At 40.2% G+C, this 25,390-nt stretch overlaps 2 protein-coding genes across 2 annotated transcripts in view; one reads left to right on the forward strand and one right to left on the reverse strand.

Moving 5' to 3' along the window:
- Nucleotides 1-3,792: 3,792 nt before the first annotated feature.
- Nucleotides 3,793-9,282, reverse strand: LOC123482537 (nucleobindin-2-like). The gene is made up of 6 exons (XM_045210687.1): nt 9,090-9,282; nt 7,760-7,897; nt 7,491-7,598; nt 7,109-7,241; nt 6,297-6,394; nt 3,793-5,087 (listed from the first exon to the last, which is right to left on the reverse strand). Exons 2-6 carry the CDS (start codon nt 7,895-7,897, stop codon nt 4,884-4,886), a joined length of 681 nt encoding a protein of 226 aa, XP_045066622.1. The 5' UTR covers nt 9,090-9,282; the 3' UTR covers nt 3,793-4,883.
- Nucleotides 9,283-16,373: 7,091 nt separating this feature from the next.
- LOC121532078 (phosphatidylinositol 4-phosphate 3-kinase C2 domain-containing subunit alpha) overlaps nt 16,374-25,390 on the forward strand; it is a 56,093-nt gene continuing 47,076 nt past the window's right edge. The window contains exon 1 of the mRNA XM_041837758.1: nt 16,374-16,453. The gene's annotated coding sequence lies outside the window, so the exon portion shown is untranslated. The remainder of the gene's footprint in view (nt 16,454-25,390) is intronic.

A 25,390-nucleotide genomic window follows, 5' to 3' on the forward strand; every position in this document is an offset into this window, starting at 1 on the left:
CAGGACACAGCCTCTCGTGACATCACAATATATATATAAAAATATGAATATCATACAGTGGACACCTAAGCCTAAAGGCCTATGCATGCAATGCCCTGATCCATTTAGTACTCAAATCTCTGACAGCTGAACCTAGAGGTGGACAATTGTTATTTTAGAGGGGGGGGGGGGATGTTGCTAATATGTTTTGCATATGCTACACATCGAAACACACGGAATAGTGATTTTGTAATTTGTTATAGCTGTTTTCATCCTCCACGGGACGGTTGAGCTAACGTGCGCTAATGTGATTAGCATGACTGTTGTAAGTAACAGCAAACTTTCCAGGACATAGACATATCTTATATGGGCAGAAAGCTTAAATTCTTGTTAATCTAACTGCACTGTCCAATTTACAGTAGCTATTACAGTGAAAAAAATACCATGCTATTGTATGAGGAGAGTGCACAACAACAGAACACATATCACGGCAACTGGTTTGATGCATTCACCTCTGAAGGTAAATAATGTACTTACATTCAGTAATCTTGCTCTGATTTGTCATCCTGAGGGTCCCAGAGATAAAATGTAGCATAGTTTTGTTTGATAAAATCAATTTTTATATTCAAATGTAGGAACTGGGTTCTACAGTTTGAACCCTTGCTGTCTCTGGCTCCACACCCACCCCGCCCGGCCATCTAGATGTGTGAAAGTTAGTGTATAAGCTAATGATCCATCATGTATGACATTCCTGGGAGTGTGTAACTTACATTTTGTATTACCATATCATTTTTGTATGTTCTCTATAGTTATATACTTGAAAATGTATCAATTGACCAATTCAGTACATTTGGGCAGACTTGATACAAAATAGTCCAGTATTGCAATGCTTCAGTGGATCAATCTGAAACTTTGCACACACACTGCTGTCATCTAGTGGCCAAAATCTAAATTGCGCCTAAACTGGAATATTATATTGTGGCCTTTCTCTTCATTTCAAAGATGTATTATATTTTACCAGATCTAATGTGTTATATTCTCCTACATTTCCACAAACTTCAAAGTGTTTCCTTTCAAATGGTATCAAGAATATGCATATCCTTGCTTCAGGTCCTGAGCTACAGGCAGTTAGATTTGGGTATGTCATTTTAGGCGAAAATTGAAAAAAAAAAGGTCCGATCCTTAAGAGGTTAATGTGGCTCATTTGGCCAACATCCCTTGTTTATTGATGGCGCTGGCTGCGCCAGGTCAGATCTGAACGCATATGGATGTCCGGTAAATTTCTCAAATGTCCGGTAAATGAAGGTCTTCCCTGTCATGTTGTCCGGCGCCAAATTTTCCTAAAGGAAACTCTGAAATGGCATATCGTTTTTATGAAAAATATTCACATGAAAATCTGTCGCCAATTGAATGGAAACCTAGCTATAGACACCCTAAAGACTCTGGCAAGTGCGCTAGTCCAGTGTCACTTTGATTATGTCTGCACATTGTGGTTCACCAGCAGCCCCAATCATCTAAAGAATAAGCTACCAGCCAAACAAGCTTGTAAGAATTGTACTTAAACTCCCCCCTCATACACATCTGGAGGTTGAGCATTTTTTAGTCTCTATCTCTGTAATGTGTCTGTATCTATGTCATTGTATATGTATATATGAACCAAATAGGGACAACAATGGAAATAAATCCCGACTTTATTGTGCAATCCCGGTCACTTTTTAAAATCTTTGTGTGTATATATGATAAAAAATGTTTACTGACAAATAAAATCGATCAATCAATCACTCCAAACTGTGCAGCTGCCAATTGATAAATGGAAAGAGACATATGTTACAAAACACCAAAAAGTTTAATGACTTTCGGAGATTGTCAAGCCAAGCCTTCAATACTGGTTAAAAGGTAGGGAGGGATGTATGTTCTGTTTGTTGAGATTGACATAGTCTATTTATTGTGGTGTTGAAAATGCAAACCATGATATTGAAGTGCCCGAAGTCGGTATGTTTTGTTTATTGGTTGTGTGGTGCATTGGCACAGAAACCTGTTGGTGGAAAATTAGTTGCATATATTTTATATAATTATAAATATGGCATCAAAATGTAGAAAATCAGATTTACCCCTAGTTTATCATTGTCTACAGCCGGCTCTGAATACTTGTTGGATGCGCATTTGTTGTTGAGCTGTTTAATTACACAGCGATATTTTCACACATCATCATCTGATCCAGGAATACATTTTCTGAATGACAGTCACGTGACGAACAGCTGTTGTGATAGTGCATTCGATACAACAACAGCCCAAGTGCTGGAAAAAAGGAATGTCCAGAATATTTTGGTGTCTCATTCGTTATGCTGGTGAAGACAGTTATGCCTGGATCCACGTTGGATCTAATATCCCTAGCGAATTTGTTGATCATCGTTTAATGTCTGCTTGATTTAAAGCAGGGTCTCGTTAGATTTAACTGAGAAAGCATCAAGGCTCTATTCCATTTATTTTTATCCTAGAAAAACTCCCTAATCCTTGCAGATGACAAGCATACCCATAACATGATGCATCCAGCACCATGCTTGAAAATAGGAAAAGTAGTACTCATTGATGTGTTGTGTTGTATTTGCCCCAAACATAATGCTTTGTATTCAGGACATAAAGTTCATTTCTTTGCCACATTTTTTGCAGTTTTACTTTAGTGCCTTATTGCAAACAGGGATGCATGTTGTTGAATATTTGTATTCTGTACAGGCTTCCTTCTTTTCACTGTCAATTAGGTTAGTATTGTGGAGTAACTTATTGTCTTAATTGTTTTGCACTTACTCAATGCACACTCACTAGAATCTACCCACACACTAACACATACTACTGTACAATGACACACACACACTACATATGCTCAAACACACACACACACACATGCATATTTTACCCCTACCCACACTGTATTACCTCAATTACCTCAACTATCTCGTACCCCTGCACATTGACTCGGTACTGGTACTCCTTATCTATAGCCTTTTTTTTCTTCTTTTTTTTTACTATTTCCTTTTTTATTTAGCAAACATTTGTCTTACTTTTTAACTCTGCACTGTTGGGAATGCGCTCGTAAGTAAGCATTTCACTGTAAAGTCTACACCGGTTATATTAGGCGTATATGACCAATAACATTTTATTTGATCCTCCGTTTTTTTCTATCACAGCCATTCAACTCTGTAACTGTTTTAAAGTCACCATTGGCCTCAAGGTGAAATCCCTGAGCTGGTTCCTTCCTCTCCGGAAACTGAGTTAGGAAGGACGCCTGTATCTTTGTAGTGACTGGGTGTATTGATACACCATCCAATGTTTAATTAATAACTTCACCATGCTCAAAGGGATATTCAATGTCTTTTTTTTTTTTTTTACCCATCCAATAGGTGCCCTTCTTTGTGAGGCATAGGAAAACCTCCCTGGTCTTTGTGGTTGGATCTGTGTTTGAAATTCACTGCTTGACCGAGGGACCTTACAGATAATTGTATGTGAGGGGTACAGAGATGAGGTAGCCATTCCAAAATCATGTTAAACACTATTATTTGCACCCAGAGTGAGTCCATGCAACTTATTATGTGACTTGTTAAGCAAATGTTTACTCCTGAGCTTATTTAGGCTTGCCATAACAAAGGGGTTGAATACTTATTGACTCAAGACATTTCAGCTTTTCATTTTAATGAATTTGTAAAAATGTCAAAAAACATATTTCCACTTTGACGTTAAAGGGTATTGTGTGTAGGCCAGTGACCAAAAATTCAGGCTGTAACACAACAAAATGTGGAAAAAGTCAAGGGGTGTGAATACTTTCTGAAGGCACTGCATAGTCCTAGGCCTATGTTGTTGTATAGGTGGAGTTATGGGCCAATTTGCATATATTCCTCTAAATATACATGTGGAACTGCATAAAAATATGTTTTACTTTAGTTTCAAACCATTTTGAAATGTTTATCCCAATGTCACACATTGGCCAGTAACAGAGTCTTTCTTAGTATTAGATTAGTATCACTGTAAATTCCTACAGGGTGGTTAATTTCTAGCCTGGTCCTAGATCTGTTTGTGCTGTATAGCCAACTCATATGGTATAGGTCTACAGCACAAAAAGGCTAGTTAATTTGGGGTTCAATAATTTGGGGTTTAATATCACTGAAATATCTTAGAGGGTGGTTGATTATCAAGGTAAATGTCTTACATGGAGATTCATTTTGGGTTTAGTCATAGTGTCATTGTAAATGTCCAATAGGGTGGTTGATTTGGGGTTTAGTTACTGTATTCGTGTTTCCGCCCAACCCTTTTTATGCGAATAAAGTGGCTGTTGGATAAAACATTTTTACAACAGGCTTGATGGAAACAGCAAATTGTCTGTAAACTTTCCTAAATATTGAGAAAACAAAATATGCTCGACGGGTGGATTATTTTTTTTGTCGGTGAAACGTATCATGCAACAAAATTGGCAGTGGAAACTATGTTTTGCGCAATTGTTGATAGAATAGGCCTAACCATCATGTTGCAGTAAATTTGCAGTCAAGCAATGCTATGTTGTGTGGTCCTCCCACTGCAACTTGGAAAAGCATGCACAGTTTATAAGGCTATATATTAAATAAGTTATAATGTTATGATGAACTTCACAGGGTGGTGAAAGTGCATGGTGATGAACTTGATGCTCCTTTGAATAAATATAGAGGGTTTAATTATGGTATCATTGTAAAAGTCTTACAGGGTGGTTGAATGTGTGTTAAGTTATAGTATCAGGGTAAATGTCTTCCAGGGTGGTTGATTTGGGGTTTAGTTATAGTATCAGGGTAAATGTCTTACAGGGTGGTTGAATTGGGGTTTAGTTATAGTATCAGGGTAAATGTCTTACAGGGTGTTTGATTTGGGGTTTAGTTATAGTATTAGGATAAATGTCTTACAGGGTGGTTGATTTTGGGATGGTCTGCGTGTTTCTTCCTCAGCTCTTCGTAGTGCTGCTCCTCGTCTTTGCGATGCTCCTCATCGAGGTTCTTCAGGTGCTCCTTCCTCTTGTGGTCCTTCATCATCTCGTACCTCTTAAACTCCTCGTGCCGCTCCTTGTCATAGTTTTCCAGGTCACTGGTAGCCTATATATCAACCATGAAAAGGAGAGAATGAGAACTGCACAAATGAAAACAAAAGCACAATTTAAATTCAACCCCTAGCCTTAGATACTTCTGAAAAGGCTTTAGATCTGGGTAGATATGGAATTGAGCAAAATAAATACTATTTAAGCCCATTGTTCTGTGTCAGAGATTAGTTATCCATGCACCTGGAGGGATTTCAAACCAATAACAAATGTGGATAGAGACTATTATAGAAGAGACTGAGAAAGATGTGACATGCTCTTGATGATTAGTTTTAAGTGCAAATTATATTAGTTCACATAACATCACTGATTTCAGACTCATCAGTTAGAAGTAGCACGGTACCAAAGGATTCTCATTAGGCGCTGGAAAGGTCAGAGTTCAAACTGAAATCACTTTTAGTTCAGTGTAAATGTGCAAAATAGTCTTAATTCAGATATTAAGAAAAACAGGAACTAGGTTTGCGTCCTTCTTTACCAAGGAGAAATCCTGAATTTTCAAGTTTAGTTCACACACAACCCCAGGCTCTCTCTCAACTGTCAAAGCTGAATTGGGCATTTACCTCTGGCAAGCCAGCTCTCTCCAACAAAGGACAAATAGCTCAGAATGCTTCAATGCCTCTGTGTAATTACATCTACAAGTGAAAGCTCAGGTTTGTTAATAGCAACAAAAACATTAATTTGTTCACCACGGATAAAGAGGAGCAAAACCTTTGAACAAAACCCAACAAAAAGGCATTAAAAAGGTAATTCAAAGACCTCTATAGGTCAAATCGACTATATAAAACGTCCTGGGGACACTGTCATCCTCTAAACGTTTTTCCATGGTCTAACGTCACCAGATAGAGCACATGTACGTGGCGTGCATGGTTAGGATGAACTTTCCAATACATTTGCTATTCAAACAACAAGTTAGCTTCAAGGCTATAACCCCTTTGGGCTGTTGGCTCAAAATGGATGTCCTAGTTCACCAGAGTTTAAAAGTTATTTTATGCTTATTCATTCAAGAGGCATCAAGTGCAGAGCAAACATTTCAGCTGTAAGGCCATTGTCAGTGTGTGAACTTTTAAATTCTCTTTTTTGAGTATGGACCCTGGTTTAATTTTGGTCCATGAACCACAAGTTCTGAGCAGGGTGGTTTCAAGAACCGTTGTGTAGCCATTTTAAACATTGCATCATGGTGTAGTGTGTGTATAAACGACATTCCTACCGATTTAATAAGCTTATCCAGGTCCTCCACTTCGAAGGTGTGTGGGTTCATGTGGTTCATGTACTCAAACTGCTTGAGCAGCGCCTTGTGGTTCATTTCTGGGGGGGAAAAGGAGAGAAGGTTCCTATTAGGAGGGAAACTAATACTGTACGTTTTAAGTGGTTACAAGTTGCTTGCTGACAACTGCTGCCAAAATGTATGTGCATACTTTATATAATGAGGTAATTGTGTACTTACAGCTCAAATGTATCCACAATTTAATCATTGTAATTAATTATGTGTTTGTAATAAATTATAGTGACCTTTACTCTAGAATATTGTACATTAAAATCCCCTCTTAACAATAATGAACGAGTCACTCAACACCTCTTTTGAATGATAACACCAAGCAGTTATTGATATTGTGGATATTGGACAATGATTGTGCTAAAAATTCACAAGCAGTTGAGAGATTGTTTTGATGACTGACTCTCGACCGCACGTTTGCTTTGGCGGTGACCGCAGCCAGGTATTTTTGGCAGTCCCAATATAAGCATGGTCTTGTTTGAGTGCAAGACCATGCTTGTTAGTAGTACCTCAACCCCTCTTCCAAAATGTGTCAATATGGACATTTCACAACATGTGACACGTTCCTATTTACTTGCACAATAGCCTCAAGGCACTTCCATTTTCCTATGTGACGAACTATATCAAGCTTAGGATGTTGGTGGTGCATTGCATCATATGTCCTGTCAAGTGGACAAATGTTCCTGCTGATAGTATGGCTGCCAGTTGGACAGGAAAGGACATATTTGAACAACAGACCAGCGTACCATGCCCTCCCTCAACGTCTTGTTTAGTTTTGATGAGCGTCCGTAGCCTGTTCACCTCCTGCCTCTTCAACTCGTCGAGTTTGGTCCTCACGTGATGGCCGACAAAGTCCAGCTCTTTGGCCAGCTTGCCTTGCTGCTCAGAAACAAAAGCAACCAGGGATTTTCGAGTGGCCAATAACAATAAATGGAAACCGACCAGAAGTCCAGCTGGGTCATGTTCATTAGGGCATGCAACGAACAGTTAAATGTTTTGCAACAGAAAATTAAAATGAGTATTTCTTATTGGACAAGTCCGAGTAGTCCCTCGCTGTTTGTCAGTTTGTTTTTGTCAGTTTGTTGCCTAATGAACATGACCCTGCAAATGCTGTAGCTGCTGGGGTACCTTAATGTCCTCCATGTCTGTATTGTGGAGCTTCTCTCTGAAATGCTGGTCCTTCTCCAGGAAATCAATGACTTCCCTAAGGTAGCGGTCATAGTGAAGCCCGGTGTCCTGAAACAAAAAAACAGTCCAAATCCACATTGTAGTGCGTAAGTGGGACAGAGATGAAATGGGAGGGGTTTACATTGGATTAATGTGGCCTAGGTCTAAACCTCCTTCAATTTCCTGCAGCCCAAATTGATGATAAGTACTGCAACACACACTCCACTCACCACACTCTGTGGCGCCTCCAGTTTCTGCTCTGGGGTTTCCACTTTAGTCTTGTCCACAGCAATGGGCACTGCTTCCACACAGAACCACAGGCTCAGGATGAGCACAGCGCAGAGGCAGAAGGCTTTACTCCACAACATCTGTGTACACAGGAGAACATCACCAGCCTAAGGTTAATAAGTGGCTACATCAACAGCTGCTTCAAGGGAAAGTACACAGCAGAACATCACCAGGCTAAGGTTTATTGGCTACACAACAGCTGCTTCAAGGGAAAGTACACAGCAGAACATCACCAGGCTAAGGTTTATTGGCTACACAACAGCTGCTTCAAGGGAAACTATGAGAAATTGCTGATGGTCAAACAGACAAATGTCATATTTCACAGTTGGTAAAATGAAATAACACTAATCTATTTTTCACAGACATAAAATGGCAAGATGTACAGCATCTGTTTGAGCCTATAGGTACATAATTGATATTGCCAGTTGCCAATGGAGCTCTTTATGTATATAGGGTATATTACATTCCTAAATGTTTCATATGTTTATAGTGTACTATTATTCAGTAAACATCACCTTCTTACAGTAAGCTCACTGGCCTGGGAAATGGGCCATTGCTTTTGGAACCAGTGAACCCACACCCACTCCTCCCTATTGACCAATGTGTTGACAAGTAAAATGTTAAACCAGTTTAATCTCAATCTCCACAGTAACCTCCCCACCAAAAGAAAACAGTGGCGATTGTGCCACTCACGTGTCTGTGGGATAAACCAGGGGGTGTTTTCAGCAGGACACAACGTTTTGGAACGTTCAGATATAAATATGTTATGTAGGACAAAAATGCCTCTCCGACATGTAAAACAAGGCATCATGTCGGCTCTGTTCAAGGCATTTCTATCTGCAACGTTCGACAACGTTTGGTAACTGAACGTGGCCCAGTTCTCGTGGGCTTTGACACCTGAAAGAGAACCTTGTCAACCTGTTTAGGTAGAACTTCTTGACACGACCACATCAGCAGCAGCATCCAGTAGTTTTTAACCTGTTGTTACATCTATTATCTAACTATCTAATTTTACCAGGTCCCTTTTGTGGGTCTTTCTTGATAATATTCTTGATAATAAATGAGCTCTGCTATATGTGTAAGAAATACAGGAAACAGCATAATAACTACTGAAGTGTCGAACAAGTAGGCTGTGGATAGATGATGCATGCTGCATGATGATGCAAGTCGGATTTCCCTTCAACTGGCAATGTCCAACTACTGAATTGTCATTTGCCATAATATCATTATAATAAACATGTCATTTAAAAGCTAAGAGAAACAGAAACTTACTTTGACAGCTGCCCCTTTTCCGTTATTTTCTGTCACGTTACGCTTTTGAAACGTTAATTCATCCAAACGTTAAAAAGACTGGAGTCTGTTTTCAGCTGTCATGCACTTTACACCGGCCAGAGCCTCTTCCAAACCAGTGTGGTCGTCACTAGTTACCACAGTCACAGAGTCATAATTATGGCTAAACACCGCCTATTTATAAAAAATAGTTTGGTTCTTAATATCTGATTTTTAAGCTAACCCAACCCATAACCTTACCCACCCTACTAACCTTATGTCTAACCCTAACCTTAAATTAAGACCAAAAAGCAACAACAAAAATCATGAATTTTTATTTTTATGGATGTGGTAACTAGTGACAACCCTTCCTATTAATAAGATCAACCTAACAGCTAATTGCCATGGGAACGCCCCACCCTCAACTATCCTCATAGGGTAGAAATATTCTCTTCGCGTTGTAAAATAGTCGCATTGGCAGCCAGTTGGGCAGAAGGTGTGTCAGTCAAACTGTTCCTCAAATGTGTTGGTCAAGGTGCTATAGAGCTAAATGTACGTGGCGTTTACAAACCTGTGTGAACCAAGAACAAATATGGTTTAGTATGAATATATGAAATCCACGATCACGTTTGTAGGTGATGGGCGTATTCGAGCGGATCACCGCCTTTCAAAGTGTGTTGCATTAAATAAAATACAATCAAAGTTTATTGGTTGCGTACACAGATCTGTAGATGTTAACGTAGGTGCAGCAAAATGCTTATGTTTCTAGCTCCAACAGTGCAGTAACATCTAGCAATACAATGACAATACACACATAATCCAAAGTTTAAAAAAAGAAAGATATTAAGACATATCAGAATGAGCAATATCAGAGACCGGAATATAAATATATATTTACATTTGACATTTTAGTCATCTAGCCGACGCTCTTATGCAGATGTACTTGCAGTTTGTGCATTCATCTTAAAATAGCTATGTGGGAAAATCACATCACAGTCATAGTAAGTAGATTTTTTCTATCAGAAAAGTCAGCGCTAGTAAGGGGTAAAAAAGTCAAGTGTGAGTGTTAGTTTACAAAAAGGCATTATGCATTGTATTTTTTCGGGGTTGGGAAGGGGGGTAGAGGAGGGGGTGTGCGTCGGGGTGCTGTGGAAAAATTTAAGATACTCTTCGAAGAGGTTGGGTTTCAGATGTTTTCAGGAAGATGTTCAGGGACTCTGCTGTCCTAGCTTCAGGGGGAAGCTGCTTCCACCATTGGGGTGCCAGGACAGAGAAGAGCTTGGACTGGGCTGAGCGGGAGCTGCACTCCCGTAGGGGTGGGAGGGCCAAGAGACCAGAGTACTCTGAGAATATGGTGTGTATTGACATTATGGACAGTATATGAATAGAAAAGTACATCAGTATTTATATAGGATGAGTCATGACTAGAATACAGTATGTACATATAAAGTGGGTAAAACGGTATGTAAACTTTAGTAGAGTGACTGGTGTTCAATGACTCTATGTAGAGTACATAGGGCAGCAGTCTCTAAGGTGCAGGGTAGAGTACCGGGTGGTAGCCAGCTAGTGATGACTGTTTAACAGTCTGATGGCCTGGAAATAGAAGCTGTCTCTCGGTCCCAGCTTTGATGCACCCTGTCTCCGCCTTCTAGATGGTAGCGGGGTGAACAGGCCGTGGCTCGGGTGGCTAAAGGTCCTTGATGATCTTCTTAGCCTTCCTGTAACACCGGTACTGTAGATGTCCTAGAGAGCAGGCAGGTTGTGGGCGGGCGGTGCAGTTGCCATACCAGGCGGTGATACAGCCCGACAGAATACTCTCGATGGTGAATCTGTAGAAGTTAAGGGTTTATCATAGTCCAGAACGTGTATGCGTATGCACAGTAGTGTTCTAGAATATTGGACTGTTGGCTTTCATACTTTTCTCATTCTCAGCGCAGCTCAAGTAATTTCTCCAACTGGCAACACATTCAAATGAATAGAGGAAGCATACCGGAGCTGCGTTGATTGGGAATTGTGGCGGGCAAGGTGTGCGTTCGGGCTGTGCGACTTCGGCCGATGGTGGTCTCAGAGCCAAGTAGATATGTCACAGTGGGACACCGGACTATCGCGTGCGTCTCAGCATCTGTTTGATTTAAGCTTTATGGTTATAAAAATGGTTCGACTTGCACCAACAACATGTCGACTGGGGCGGCAGGTCGGAGGTAGTTTTGTGCAAACAAAAAAAAGGGGTTAAATATGTGTCCGAAAAACAATAATATTTCCTGAGCTTTCTTATATCTCCTAGATATAGGACAGACAATTCAAAACCTTATTCCTTATGATTTATTTTTTGACTGTCATTTTTTTTGTTGCCATTTATGAATGTGTTATTCAATGTGTTTCTATGGGCTATAGTAGTAAAGGCCAAATTCAACATTTTATCACTTTTTTCTTTAATATATACAGGGGTCCTAAAATTCTAAATAAAATAGCTAAATGATCCATGGTATGACCATCTTAAAACTATTCCATATATTAGCTTACTAAAACAACACATTTCACTGCACCTATCCGGTGTATGTGACAATATAAAAATAAAAATAAATCATACATAAAAAAGACTGCATGAACTTTACAAAAATCATGCGATCAAATACAAAGGTCATGAAGTTTTTACTGCAGTCGACTGAATGTTTCTGCAGTTACTTTTCGCCAACTTCATCTTGCAGCCATGGCCTGCATTGTGGGAGGTTCTATTGTCAACCAATCATTACAAATTTTTTACCCACGCAAACGTGATCAAAGACATGACTGGAACAGGAACAAACTTCACCGGGGGTTGGAGACATAGAAAGAAAGAAAAACTTTTATAAACAATGTCAACACTGCCATGTTGATCTGGGCCTTGCTATTGGATAACCACATTAGTGTCCGACTTTCGGCTGTCGCAGTTGCACATCCCCCAAAGTCACTCCTCGACTTTCGTCTACAGTCGGTTGCTTGAGCCTTACCACTCAAATGTGCCCGGTGTCATGGTGACATTGGCTAGCTAAGCTCATGCGCAGAAACACGCCATCAGGTCTAACGATTGTCTCTCGCCCAACTGCGCATGTGCAGGCCATCAAATCAATGGTAGCATTCCCCTGCTCAGATGTTGTATGCATCAACCAATGGTTGTGTGCCACGTCATCGACTGTGTCATTGACTGAAAGATTGCTATAACATATGACATGGTTAGCTGATGCGTAAAATACCATCCAGGCACCTAAAAAATTAGAGGGCACAAAGTAACTTGCGTGAGGATGGCTGGGGGTGGTCTGAAGGGGGTCTAGGCCCCCGTCCGGAAGTTGGAGAATTTAGCATTTTTAAAACACCTGAAACTGCTTTTTCCTGTAATCTAGAGCCATTATCATTATGCTTCATTCTATGTAAAGAATATGTCTATTTTTCTGCATATCTAAGCATACCTCTTAAGATGTCTGTATCCTCCTGACTGGTGGTTCTTTTTTTAAAGAAACCAACTGCTAAAATATTGAAAGGAATGTGAGTCTTATTCAGTACATTTAGTTATTGCTTGCTTTTATAAAGTCTACCAACCTTGCCAGCAGGCATGCCAGCTAAAATAGTTAGACAAGCTAGCTACTCTAACTTGATTGTTAGCCTGAAATGGCTTCTTGGTAGATACAGTTGAAGTCGGAAGTTTACATACACCTTAGCCAAATACATTTAAACTCAGTTTTTCACAATTCCTGACATTTAATCCTAGTAAAAATTCCCTGTCTTAGGTCAGTTAGGATCACCACTTTATTTTAAGAATGTGAAATGCCAGAATAATAGTAGAGATAATTATTTATTTAAGCTTTTATTACTTTCATCACATTCCCAGTGGGTCAGAAGATACACTCAATTAGTATTTGGTAGCATTGCCTTTAAATTGTTTAACTTGGGTCAAACGTTTCGGGTAGCCTTCCACAAGCTTCCCACAATAAGTTGGGTGAATTTTGGCCCATTCCTCCTGACAGAGCTGGTGTAACTGAGTCAGGTTTGTAGGCCTCCTTGCTCGCACACGCTTTTTCAGTTCTGCACACAAATTTTCTATAGGATTGATGTCAGGGCTTTGTGATGGCCACTCCAATACCTTGACTTTGTTGCCTTTAAGCCATTTTGCCACAACTTTGGAAGTATGCTTAGGGTCATTGTCCATTTGGAAGACCCATTTGCGACCAAGCTTTAACTTTCTGACTGATGTCTTGAGATGTTGCTTCAATATATCCACATAATTTTCCTTCCTCATGATGCCATCTATTTTGTGAAGTGCACCAGTCCCTCCTGCAGCAAAGCACCCCCAAAGCATGATGCTGCCACCCCCGTGCTTCACGGTTGGGATGGTGTTCTTCGGCTTGCAAGCCACCCCCTTTTTCCTCCAAACATTCCGATGGTCATTATGGTCAAAACAGTTCTATTTTTGTTTTATCAGACCAGAGGACATTTCTCCAAAAAGTACGATCTTTGTCCCCATGTGCAGTTGCAAACCGTAGTCTGGCTTTTTTATGGAGGTTTTGGAGCAGTGGCTTCTTCCTTGCTGAGCGGCCTTTCAGGTTATGTCGATACAGGACTCGTTTTACTGTGGATATAGATACTTTTGTACCTGTTTCCTCCAGCATCTTCACAAGGTCTTTTTGCTGTTGTTCTGGGATTGATTTGCATTTTTCGCACCAAAGTACGTTCATCTCTAGGAGACAGAACGCGTCTCCTTCCTGTGTGGTATGATGGCTGCGTGGTCCCATGGTGTTTATACTTGCGTACTATTGTTTGTACAGATGAACGTGGTACCTTCAGGCGTTTGGAAATTGCTCCTAAGGATGAACCTTGTGGAGGTCTACCATTTTTTTCTGAGGTCTTGGCTGATTTATTTTGATTTTCCCATGATGTCAAGCAAAGAGGCACTGAGTTTGAAGGTAGGCCTTGAAATACATCCACAGGTACACCTCCAATTGACTCAAATTATGTCAATTAGCCTATCAGAAGCTTCTAAAGCCATGACATCATTTTATGAAATTTTCCAAGCTGTTTAAAGGCACAGTCAACTTAGTGTATGTAAACTTCTGACCCACTGGAATTGTGATACAGTGAATTATAAGTGAAATAATCTGTCTGTAAACAATTGTTGGAAAAATTACTTGTGTCATGCACAAAGTAGATGTCCTAACCGACTTGCCAAAACTATAGTTTGTTATCAAGATATTTGTGGAGTGGTTGAAAAACGAGTTTTAATGACTCCAACCTAAGTGTATGTAAACTTCCGACTTCAACTGTAGGTTCCAATCTCTTAACCTTATAACTATCTGGGCTAGCTAAAGCCTACTTAAAAAATTGCTAGGTGGCTAGTAGTATTTATTACAGAGAAACAACAACAACAAAACATTTTTTATTTTTTAAACAGGACAAATCTGAAAGGGCATGTGCCCCTGTGCCCTCTATGGGCATGACGCCACTGTATCCAGGCGTTGTAAGGCCTGGGAAGAGGAACTCCTTCCATATAAAGTTGTTTTTGACTAAAATGAAAACGTATCAGTTTGTCACTTTCACAAGGTTGGAGTAATAACATGTTCAGCTACTACAGACATTGGCTCGAATCTAGGTTGTGCCTTTCTAGAAAAGGTACAACTAAGGAATGATTTTACGAGTCTCTCATTGGGCGCATTTGAGCGGATCACTTGTGTCAAGTCATTCAAATTGTGTTGCATTATGGGGATACAAATTGTCCGGCTTGCGCATACATGTCGACTGCATGAACTTTACAAAAATCATGTGATCAAACGGGGCCAGTATTAAAAAAAATTATTCACTAACTGTAAGTCGTTCTGGATAAGAGCGTCTGCTAAATGACTAAAATGTAAATGTAAAATCAAAGGTCATGAAGTTTTGACTGCAGCGACGGCAAGTTTCTGTAGTTGCTCTTCACCAACTTCATACTCCAGCTATCGTCTGCATTGTGTGAAGCTCTATTGTCAACCAATCATTAGTGTGTTTTTGTTTGACCCATACTAACGTGACCATAGATATGACTGAAACAGGAACCGACTTTGTCGCGATTCATGTATACAGTGAATATATATACAAATGAATGTGACATTTAAGGCTCTCTCGCACTAATTGATTGTACAATGCACACATATGATTTCAGTTTGTGAGTGTGTGATATGAGGGTTGGAAACGTTTATTTCAACATTATAAAGAACAACTTTTATAAACATTGGCAACACTGTCATGTTGATCTGAGACCCCTGACTTCACTCCTCGACTTTCGTCTACAGTCGGTTACTTTAGCCTTACCACTCAAATGCGCCCATCGACTTCTCAAACCCCAAACCTTGGTCTGGTCTACAGTCTGCTTCACAAGCGTTCCCGGAAGTCTTGCGATGTTGGGCCTCGGTTTAGAAACGGAAAGTCTAAATGGAATCATTGGGACGTCCGAACTCTGACGTCACCCCCACTGAAGTTGGAATTTGAAACAGTTAGGTTTAAGTAAGGGTTTGGGTTAGTGTTTAGGGTAGAGACGTGCCAAGGATCTCGAATACCACTAACCGTTTACAAACTCTGTGCCAAGATGGTGAAATTACAGCAGAGCCAAAAGGCTCGTTTGATTGGTAAGGCGAAAGCAACCGACTGTAGACGCAATTCGATGAGTGAAGTCGGGGGAGGTGCATCTGCGACAGCCAAAAGTCGTACACTGTGTGGTGTGGTTTTCCAACAACAAGGCTCAGTGCAAACTGCAGTGTTGCCATTGTTAAAAAAGTTGTTCTTTATCATGTTGAAATAAACATTTCCAACCACAATATCATACACTCCCTCACAAACTGAAAATATATGTGCGAGAGAGAGCCTCAAATATCATTCATTTGTACATATCCACTGTATACATGCCATGCGGCAAAGTTGGTTCCTGTTTTAGTCACATCTTTGGTCACGTTCGCGTTGGTGAAACAAAAACACACTAATGATTGGTTGACAATAGAGCCTCCCACAATGCAGGCGATGGCTGCAGGATGAAGTTGGTGCAGAGCAACTGCAGAAACTTGCAGTCGACTACAGTCAAAACTTAATGATCTTTGATCACAGGATTTTTGTAAAGTTCATGCAGTCGACATTTAGTCGCAAGACAGACAGTGTCTATCCCTATAATGCAACAAACTTTTCCAGCATGATTATTTTATGGTCAACTTTCTGTTTATCCCACATGGTGACGCTGTTTCCCAATTTTATATGATTTTGGTGAAATGTGATCAAACTACCTCAACAGGAACTGACGTTTGTCTGCGCGAGCGGGTGGATGGAAAACAATTGCAGCTGCAGGAAAATGATTACTAACGTCGTGCCGCTTAAAGGTGGGAAATTATATTTATTTACTGAAAATGTATGTATGTAAAAGTTAAGATACCGATAACTATATTTGGCAGATATCCGTAAGGTATTCGAGCCTTGCTCGTACTCAAAATCCTGTGTTTCTTCATTCTTGTGTTTCACTTTGTTGGCAGGGTCACTGAGTGCTTTAAATGATTGAACCAGTGATATGCAAAGTTCTGATCATCGAACATAAACATTTGACGCCTCGAGCATATTATTCCAAGACAAATGTCACGTAGTTATGCCACGCGTGTCGACATTGAAATTGATATATATATATATATCTCTGTCTATGGCTATTTGAAGTTATCCACTGTAGTCAAACTATGTTGACAACACGTTTATTCACTCATTAGCTCTAACTAGTTAGTCAACTTTCAAAAAAATCCAATGTACATGTGTGCACATCAAAGTCAAAGCACGGAATGTATTTGTGGCAGAGGAATTATATTGAGAGCTAGTAGGCTTCTAAGTTAATTCAGCTCGAGTCAGGTGTGCCATATTTTTTTAAACACTGGTGGTATACACTTAACACAAATGTAAGCCCCTATGTGAATAGTTGAGAGAAATATGTAATATGTAGCCCAGACTGTCAGAGAATGAATTTGGCCCAACAGAATGAAGTGTCGATAATTGCCTCAATCAAGTCGCAAATACAAAGCCCTTTCAGCATCATATTAGAGGTGGATAAAGTGATTTTGCAGGTTCCCCAGTGAACCTATAACTTCAACTTCTCACAGATTGTAGTGTTCTTCTTTGCTATTGCTGAATGTCTGTTGCCTCCTGCTTAGTTGTCATCATGGCTGCTGCTGATCAGAGGGTGAGCTTCCCAAAAACATGAAGATCATTTTTAGCATTATGATCATCATTCTTCCATTGCCTATCAATTATCTTAGTGCTAAAGATTATCTTAATTTTTTTGAGAAAGTTACTGCAGTATAGTTTGTAATGTACTACAGAAAGACTGGAGAAGCAGGACATGCTCCTTTGAGTGTCCGATGTCTATTTGCCCACTCCCAGAGGGAAAGGCTGGGTCTGTGTCTGTGAGAGATTTTGCAAGTGAGAACCATGAGCATGAAAATGCATATACCGGTATTGTACTGAGGTTATGACCTGACATTTTGAATGGGGAGTTAGCCTATCATCAATTGCCGCTTTGTTTCCTACTTTTACCTCAAATCTCATTTACGTGGCCAAAATTTGACATAGTTGTGTTTAGGTTATTGGGACTCTACTGTCAAGCATGGAGACACTAAAGTCTGGTCAGAATCTGTTTCTTTTTATAGGCTAGATGCTAATAGTAATAATAAAATATGCTATTTAGCAGACACCTTTATCCAAAGCATGTGGGTGGCCCCAGGAATCGAACGCACAATCCTGGCATTTCAAGCGCCATGCTCTACCAGTTGAGCCATATGTTCTGTACAAGCTCTCTGTTAGACCCAAAGCAGCAGGAAGATCAGCATTTGAGATTTGTCCCAGCCATTGGCCATCACTGTACAAACGGAATCTTTTAAAAGCTATAAGCATGAATTGGTTACTTAGTCCTGTCTTAAAGATGTTGTTTTGTACTTTGATCCGCTGCCCGGTATGTCTGCTTCAGATTGGTAGCGGCGGCCTGCTACTTTCATTTTTATTAGGCAATTTGAAAAGAGACCATTCTACTCAATCGAGTGAACAAATTATCTCTGAAAGTTCCAAACTGACCCCTGCATCCTTCAATTATTCCATTCAGGCAGACATTTCCACTGGAGAAGAATGGTAGTAGCATGGCGCCCAGTATCGCCTGTCTTTTTAGCCCTAACTACTTTGAGAGGAAACTAACAATGTTCTCAGATGCGTTTTGTAGTCGTTAGGGAATTTGGCCAAGAATCGTTTACCCGCACCATGGATCGATTTTTTTAAATACTTTGAGCTATTCCTTTTCTCCAACATCTTTTTTTTATTTTACCCATTGCATTTTAAGGGCTTCTAAACCATGATGGCATCTCAGGTCAGGACCTTTTTGTTGGTTTAGGTTTAGTGGCTGAAGGTTTAGCCCCTCATAGTAATGTGTAGGCTAAATTTAAGAGACATTTGGGTACATTCTGTTTTGAACTCTATTGGTGAGTCATGTCCACACATTTATATTGCATAGGTCTACATTCTCTTTCTTCTTCAATGACCCTTCATTTGAATGGGATGTGTAGTCCAAAGCTTCAAAAATGTATATAGGCCTGATCCCTCACTATATGTAGCCTAGCCTATAGCATTTACAGATACCATAGTCCACTGCACCTACTCAGAGTAGACTTTAGGCTACTGTATGAAAGGATGACTGAGGTCAACTTGACACGCTGCAAATTTGAGGCTAGGTTACATGATGAATTAAAACAATTAATCCAGTATCACCGCAGTCTGCCTGTTTTCTTTACCCAGATCAAACTCAGTCGATATCTGTCTGGCACAATGTGGCTTCACCAATCTGCTAGACAAATGTTTGAGTGCTGCTGCCGTTGGTTTTCCACCACTGGAATCTCTGCCCAGGCTCTGATATTAGCACAGCTGATAAGACACCCTTGGGCCGTGGCGTTCACAATGCTACACAGAGAGAGTGAGAGACCCGTCTGGCTGGCTTACATGCCAAATAGCGCTAGGCTAGCTAGAGAGAGCCCAGGCACAGCTAGCCTTCACCACAATGGGAGGGAAGCTCAGGAGAGGCCTGTGTTGCCTGATAGCGAGAATCTGACTGAGGGACTGGGTAGTGATAAGAAGAAGAATGAGTTTATTTTATTTTAGATCTGTGTCGTTTGAGGAACTTGATGAGTGCATACACATGTTGCCGGGAGAGGTTTCTCACAACATCACAGGCCTGTTGATGTTCTGCACCCACCCACCTGCACCATATTGCTGAGATCTGTTACAGAAGAGAACAAACTGTATTTTAAAGAGAATTTGTAGATAAGAAGTAGGCTATATCCAATATTTTGTTTAGAAAGTCTTACCATTTTTCTAAGGCACTGGTAATATAATTTAGCCTGTGTCTATGAAGTTTCTCATATGACATCATCATTTGATGAACTCCATACCCATATCATTATTTACATTTACATTTTAGTCATTTAGCAGACGCTCTTATCCAGAGCGACTTACAGGAGCAATTAGGGTTAAGTGCCTTGCTCAAGGGCACATTTACGTCATTTAGCAGACGCTCTTATCCAGAGCGACTCACAAATTGGTGCATTCACCCTATAGCCAGTGGGATAACCACTTTACAATTTTTTGGGGGGATTATGGTTGTTTGATTATAAACAACTGTGACGTCAGTTGTCACGAGAAACAAAGCCACTGATGACAAGGCCATTCCTTGCTGCTGTATGAGACAGACAATCAATTTAAATGAAAATGGCATGCAGTCTGTGTGTGTTGGCCTACAGTGTGAACTTATTCTCGACTCCAATAACACAGACAGGCAAAATAAATAGGACCAACACAATACCTATAACAGTCAATCAATACATATATCTGTACTGTAGTAACAGCCAGTCAAATCAATAAGGAGGATGTTCTTATTTCTAAACACATTGTACTTTAGTGTACAACCCATGTGACAGTTCTTGTGCTAGCCAGGCACACTAAACTTTAACAGGCCTTTTATGGACTCCCTTTTACCCTGACTGTGCATAATGTTGTAAGTGGGGTTGTCATGGATTTCTGAGGCAGCATGACTAAAATAGATTTTTTTTTAAATTCCCTTTTCTCCCTGCTGTCGCATGTCATTTCCATGTAAAAGGACCCATTAGCAGCAACGTGAAATTTATACGAAGTTATCAAATTTGGTGTCAAATGAAAGCCAAGAGTCTATATTTTTGGGAAATTAAGGCATGGTACATTTTTCAAACATTTTCCATCCTAAAAATGTGGAATAAGGAAAGGCTTTGATTTCTGGTCACACAGATCGTCTCTAAAAAAGTCTTAAAAGGTATTAGAAAAACACCAAAACACAATAATGTTGAAGTGAAGACTTCTGCCAACTATTTTCCACATCTCACTTAGCCTTCAGAAAGTATTCACACCCGTTGACTTTTTCCACATTTTGTTATGTTACAGCCTGAATGTAAAATGGAATACATTTAGATGTGTCACTGACCTACACACAATACCTCATAATGTCAGTGGACATTTTTACAAATGTGATAGAAATGAAAAGCTGGAATGTCTTGAGTCAATAAGTAATCAACCCCTTTGTTATGGCAAGCCTAAATAACTTCAGGAGAATAAAATCTGCTTAACAAGTCACATAAGTTGCATGGACTCTGTGTGTAATAGTAGTGTTTAACATGATTTTTGAAAGAATACCTCATCTCTGTACCCCACACATACAATTATCTGTAAGGTCCCTCAGTCGAGCAGTCAATCAATTTTATTTTATATAGCCCTTCTTACATCAGCTAATATCTCGAAGTGCTGTACAGAAACCCAGCCTAAAACCCCAAACAGCTAGTAATGCAGGTGTAGAGCAGTGAGTTTCAAACACAAATTCAAAGACGAGGAAGGTTTTCCAATGCCTTACAAAGAAGGGCACCTATTGGTAGATGGGTAAAAATAAAGCAGACATTGAATATCCCTTTGAGCATAGTGAAGTTATTAATTACACTATCAATACACCCAGTCACTGCAAGGATACAGGTGTCCTTCCTAACTCAGTTGCAGGAGAGGAAGGAAACCATTTTTTTTCACCATGAGGACAATGGTGACTTTAAACCAGTTACAAAGTTGAATGGCTGTGATAGGAGTAAACTGAGGATGGATAAACAACATTGTAGTTACTCCACAATACTAACCTAAATGACAGAGTGAAGAGAAGGACGCCTGTGCAGAATATAAATATTCCAAAACATGCATCATGTTTGTAATAATGCACTAAAGGAAAACGGCCAAAAATGTGGCTAAGAAATTAACTTTATGTCCTGAATACAAAGTGTTATGTTTGGGGCAAATCCAACACAACACATCACTGAGTACCACTCTTCATATTTTCAATATTGGTGGTGGCTGCATCATGTTATGGGTATGCTTGTCATTGGCAAGGACTAGGGATAAAAAATAAATGTCTGCTTTCCAACAGAGACTGGGAGACAGTCACTTTTAAGCAGGACAATAACCTAAAACACAAGGCCAAATATACACTTGAGCTGCTTACCAAGACGACATTGAATGTTCCTGAGTGGCGTAGTTACAATTTTGACTTAAATCAGCTTGAAAATCTATGGCAAGACTTGAAAATGGCTGTCTAGCAATGATCAACAACCAACTTGACAGATCTTGAAGAATTGTTTTAAAGAATAATGTGCAAACATTGTAAAATCCAGGTGTGCAAAGCTCTTAGACTTAAGCAGAAAGACTCACAGCTGTATTCGCTGCCATAGGTGATTCTAACATGTATTGACTCAGGGGTGTGAATACATATGTAAATTAGATATTTCTGTATTTCATTTTCAATAAATCTGCCCCCCAAAAAAAAAAATAATAATATTGAATTCAGGCTGTAACACAACAAAATGTGGAATAAGTCAAGGGGTATGAATACTTTCTGAAGGCACTTATTTCGTTTTGGAGAAATTATTTTAAGAAATATTGCCTGGTGTCTTGTCATTCTGTAACCAAAAACTTTAAAATATTTTCTGATTTATCTCCCTCATGAGGAGGGAGGATTATGAAAGTTCACAGAAGTAACAAGGAGGCCTAAAAGTAGACTTACCAATTAGTTTTAGGGTTGGGCCAATATATGTTTAAATCGAATATTGTGACTATACAAGTCTATACTCTATTTGAACTTTACAAATCAAAACTGCAGTTTTATCAGTTAGGCTGTATCAGTACATTGAAAAGGAAGTCTAACTGAATTAACCAAGCCTTATTTTTTTCACCATACTAAGATTATTTATTGAGAATGTGACTATAATATTGTAAATAAGCAAAAAAAAAATGCACAGTTTGGAATTATCTAGTCATTACCGCGCAAAACGATAAGGCCTATATCGGTTATCGCGATATTTGGAGTAGCTTATCGTAGAAGAGGTCTCCCCAAATATTGCCCAACCCTATTAGTTATAGTGTTTTTACTGCTAACAATTTTGTTTATGAATTATGATTAAGGCAACCCCCCGAACCTCTCTGATTCATAGGGATTGGGTTAAATGTGGAAGACACATTTCAGTTGAATGCATTCAGATGTACAACTGATTAGGCATCCCCTTTCCCTTTCCCAAATTGATAAGAGTGGCCAAAAAATCAGTAACAGAATGACTGCAATTGAATTGTCACAAACCGGTTGCAGTACAGTACAGTAAAGAAAAGTAGAGTATAGTTCAGTACAGTACAACATATTGATTCTCCTTGACCTGAGTGCCGCTTTTGACACAGTGAGCCATCAGATCCTCCTCACCAGGCTTGAGGGTCTGGGTGTTGAGGGCACCGCACTCTCCTGGCTACAATCATACCTCACAAACTGGACCCACTACATCTCCCTCAATGGCCACACCTCAGCTGCAGTTTTACAGGGCGTCCCCCAGGGCTCTGTGCTGGGTCCCTTACTCTTCATCATCTACGTCCTCCCCCTTGGTCAGATCCTCCGTCACTTCAACCTTGACTTACACTGCTATGCCGACGACAGCCAGATATACCTCGGCACCAAATCCCTCCTCAACCCACCTTTGACCCACATTGAATCCTGCCTCTCTGCAATAAAAACATGGATGCAACCAAACTTCCTCAAGCTCAACAGTGATAAAACGGAACTCCTACTCATAGGCACCAAATCCACCCTCATCAAAGCTGGCAACCTCACCCTCACCATTGACACCACCACTGTCGCTCCCTCCCTCCATGCACACAACCTTGGAGTCATCATGGACATAAGACAGACTGTCAAATTCTCAGTCTTCCAGCTCCTCAACATTGCCGAAGTCAGGTCTTCCCTCACCTGTCCAGCAGCTCAAACCCTCATACATGCATTCATCTCCTCCCGTCTTGACTACTGCAATTCACTACTCTCCGGCATCAACTCAAGCTCCCCCATAAGCTTCAAATGGTTCAAAACTCTGCAGCCTGACTCCTCACCCATACTAAGTCCTGGCAGCACATCCCCCCCATGTCGTGAACTCCACTGGCTCCCTGTCTCCCAACGCATTCATTACAAGAGTCTCCTTCTGACCTACATAGCCCTTCACCACTTTGCCCCCACTTACCTCTGACTTTTTTCTCCCCTACCAACCCACACGCGCACTCGGTTACACCACAGCAGACCACCCCCCCACCCCCTTTTATTATTTTATTTTTTAGGGGGTATATCAGCTTTAATATTGCAGATAGATGGTGGCTTCCATCAATGTAATTGTCTGCATCATTTCCAATCCCCCATATAGAGTGTGCAAAGCTGTCATCAAGGCAAAGGGTGGCTACTTTGAAGAATTGCAAATATAAAATATATTTTGATTTGTTGAACACTTTTTTGGTTACTACATGATTCCATATGTGTTATTTCATAGTTTTGATGTCTTCACTATTATTCTACAATGTAGAAAATAGTAAAAATAAAGAAAAACCCTTGAATGAGTAGGTGTGTCCAAACTTTTGACTGGTACTGTGTATATATATAAAATATATATATTTTAAATATATGTTCCTTTATTATTTTCCCCTAACACTACCATCCCTCCCCTAATTGGACATAATTAATGGACAACAACTGTTAGGCTTCTACTTCCAGCATATACTATATACATTTTACAGACACAGTATAGTTTACAATAGTTATCTTTTCTTTGTTTTTAGTCCCATCCCATTCCTTCTGCAGATGTCTTTGAATCTTAGTTCGGAGTAGATATTTAAGAGTTTTTGGAAAACGTGGTCACATAAAAATCTGAGGGAGATTTGACTGTCATTCTGTTACCAAACTTTTCATCTGCACTGTTCCCCAGGTACAGTGAGGGAACAAAGTATTTGATCCCCTGCTGATTTTGTACGTTTGCCCACTGACAAAGACATGATCAGTCTATAATTTTAATGGTAGGTTTATTTGAACAGTGAGAGACAGAATAACAACAAAAAAATCCAGAAAAACGCATGTCAAAAATGTTATACATTGATTTGCATTTTAATGAGGGAAATAAGTATTTGACCCCTCTGCAAAACATGACTTAATACTTGGTGGCAAAACCCTTGTTGGCAATCACAGAGGTCAGACGTTTCTTGTAGTTGGCAACCAGGTTTGCACACATCTCAGGAGGGATTTTGTCCCACTCCTCTTTGCAGATCTTCTCCAAGTCATTAAGGTTTCGAGGCTGACGTTTGGCAACTCAAACCTTCAGCTCCCTCCACAGATTTTCTATGGAATAAAGGTCTGGAGACTGGCTAGGCCACTCCAGGACCTTAATGTGCTTCTTCTTGAGCCACTCCTTTGTTGCCTTGGCCGTGTGTTTTGGGTCATTGTCATGCTGGAATACCCATCCACGACCCATTTTCAATGCCCTGGCTGAGGGAAGGAGGTTCTCACCCACGATTTGACAGTACATGGCGCTGTCCATCGTCCCTTTGATGCGGTGAAGTTGTCCTGTCCCCTTAGCAGAAAAACACCCCCAAAGCATAATGTTTCCACCTCCATGTTTGACGGTAGGGATGGTGTTCTTGGGGTCATAGGCAGCATTCCTCCTCCTCCAAACACGGCGAGTTGAGTTGATGCCAAAGAGCTCGATTTTGGTCTCATCTGACCACAACACTTTCACCCAGTTCTCCTCTGAATCATTCAGATGTTCATTGGCAAACTTCAGACGGGCCTGTATATGTGCTTTCTTGAGCAGGGGGACCTTGCGGGCGCTGCAGGATTTCAGTCCTTCACGGCGTAGTGTGTTACCAATTGTTTTCTTGGTGACTATGGT

Source organism: Coregonus clupeaformis, chromosome 35 (genome assembly GCF_020615455.1).
Source record: "Coregonus clupeaformis isolate EN_2021a chromosome 35, ASM2061545v1, whole genome shotgun sequence".
In the NCBI taxonomy this organism is placed as follows: domain Eukaryota; kingdom Metazoa; phylum Chordata; class Actinopteri; order Salmoniformes; family Salmonidae; genus Coregonus; species Coregonus clupeaformis.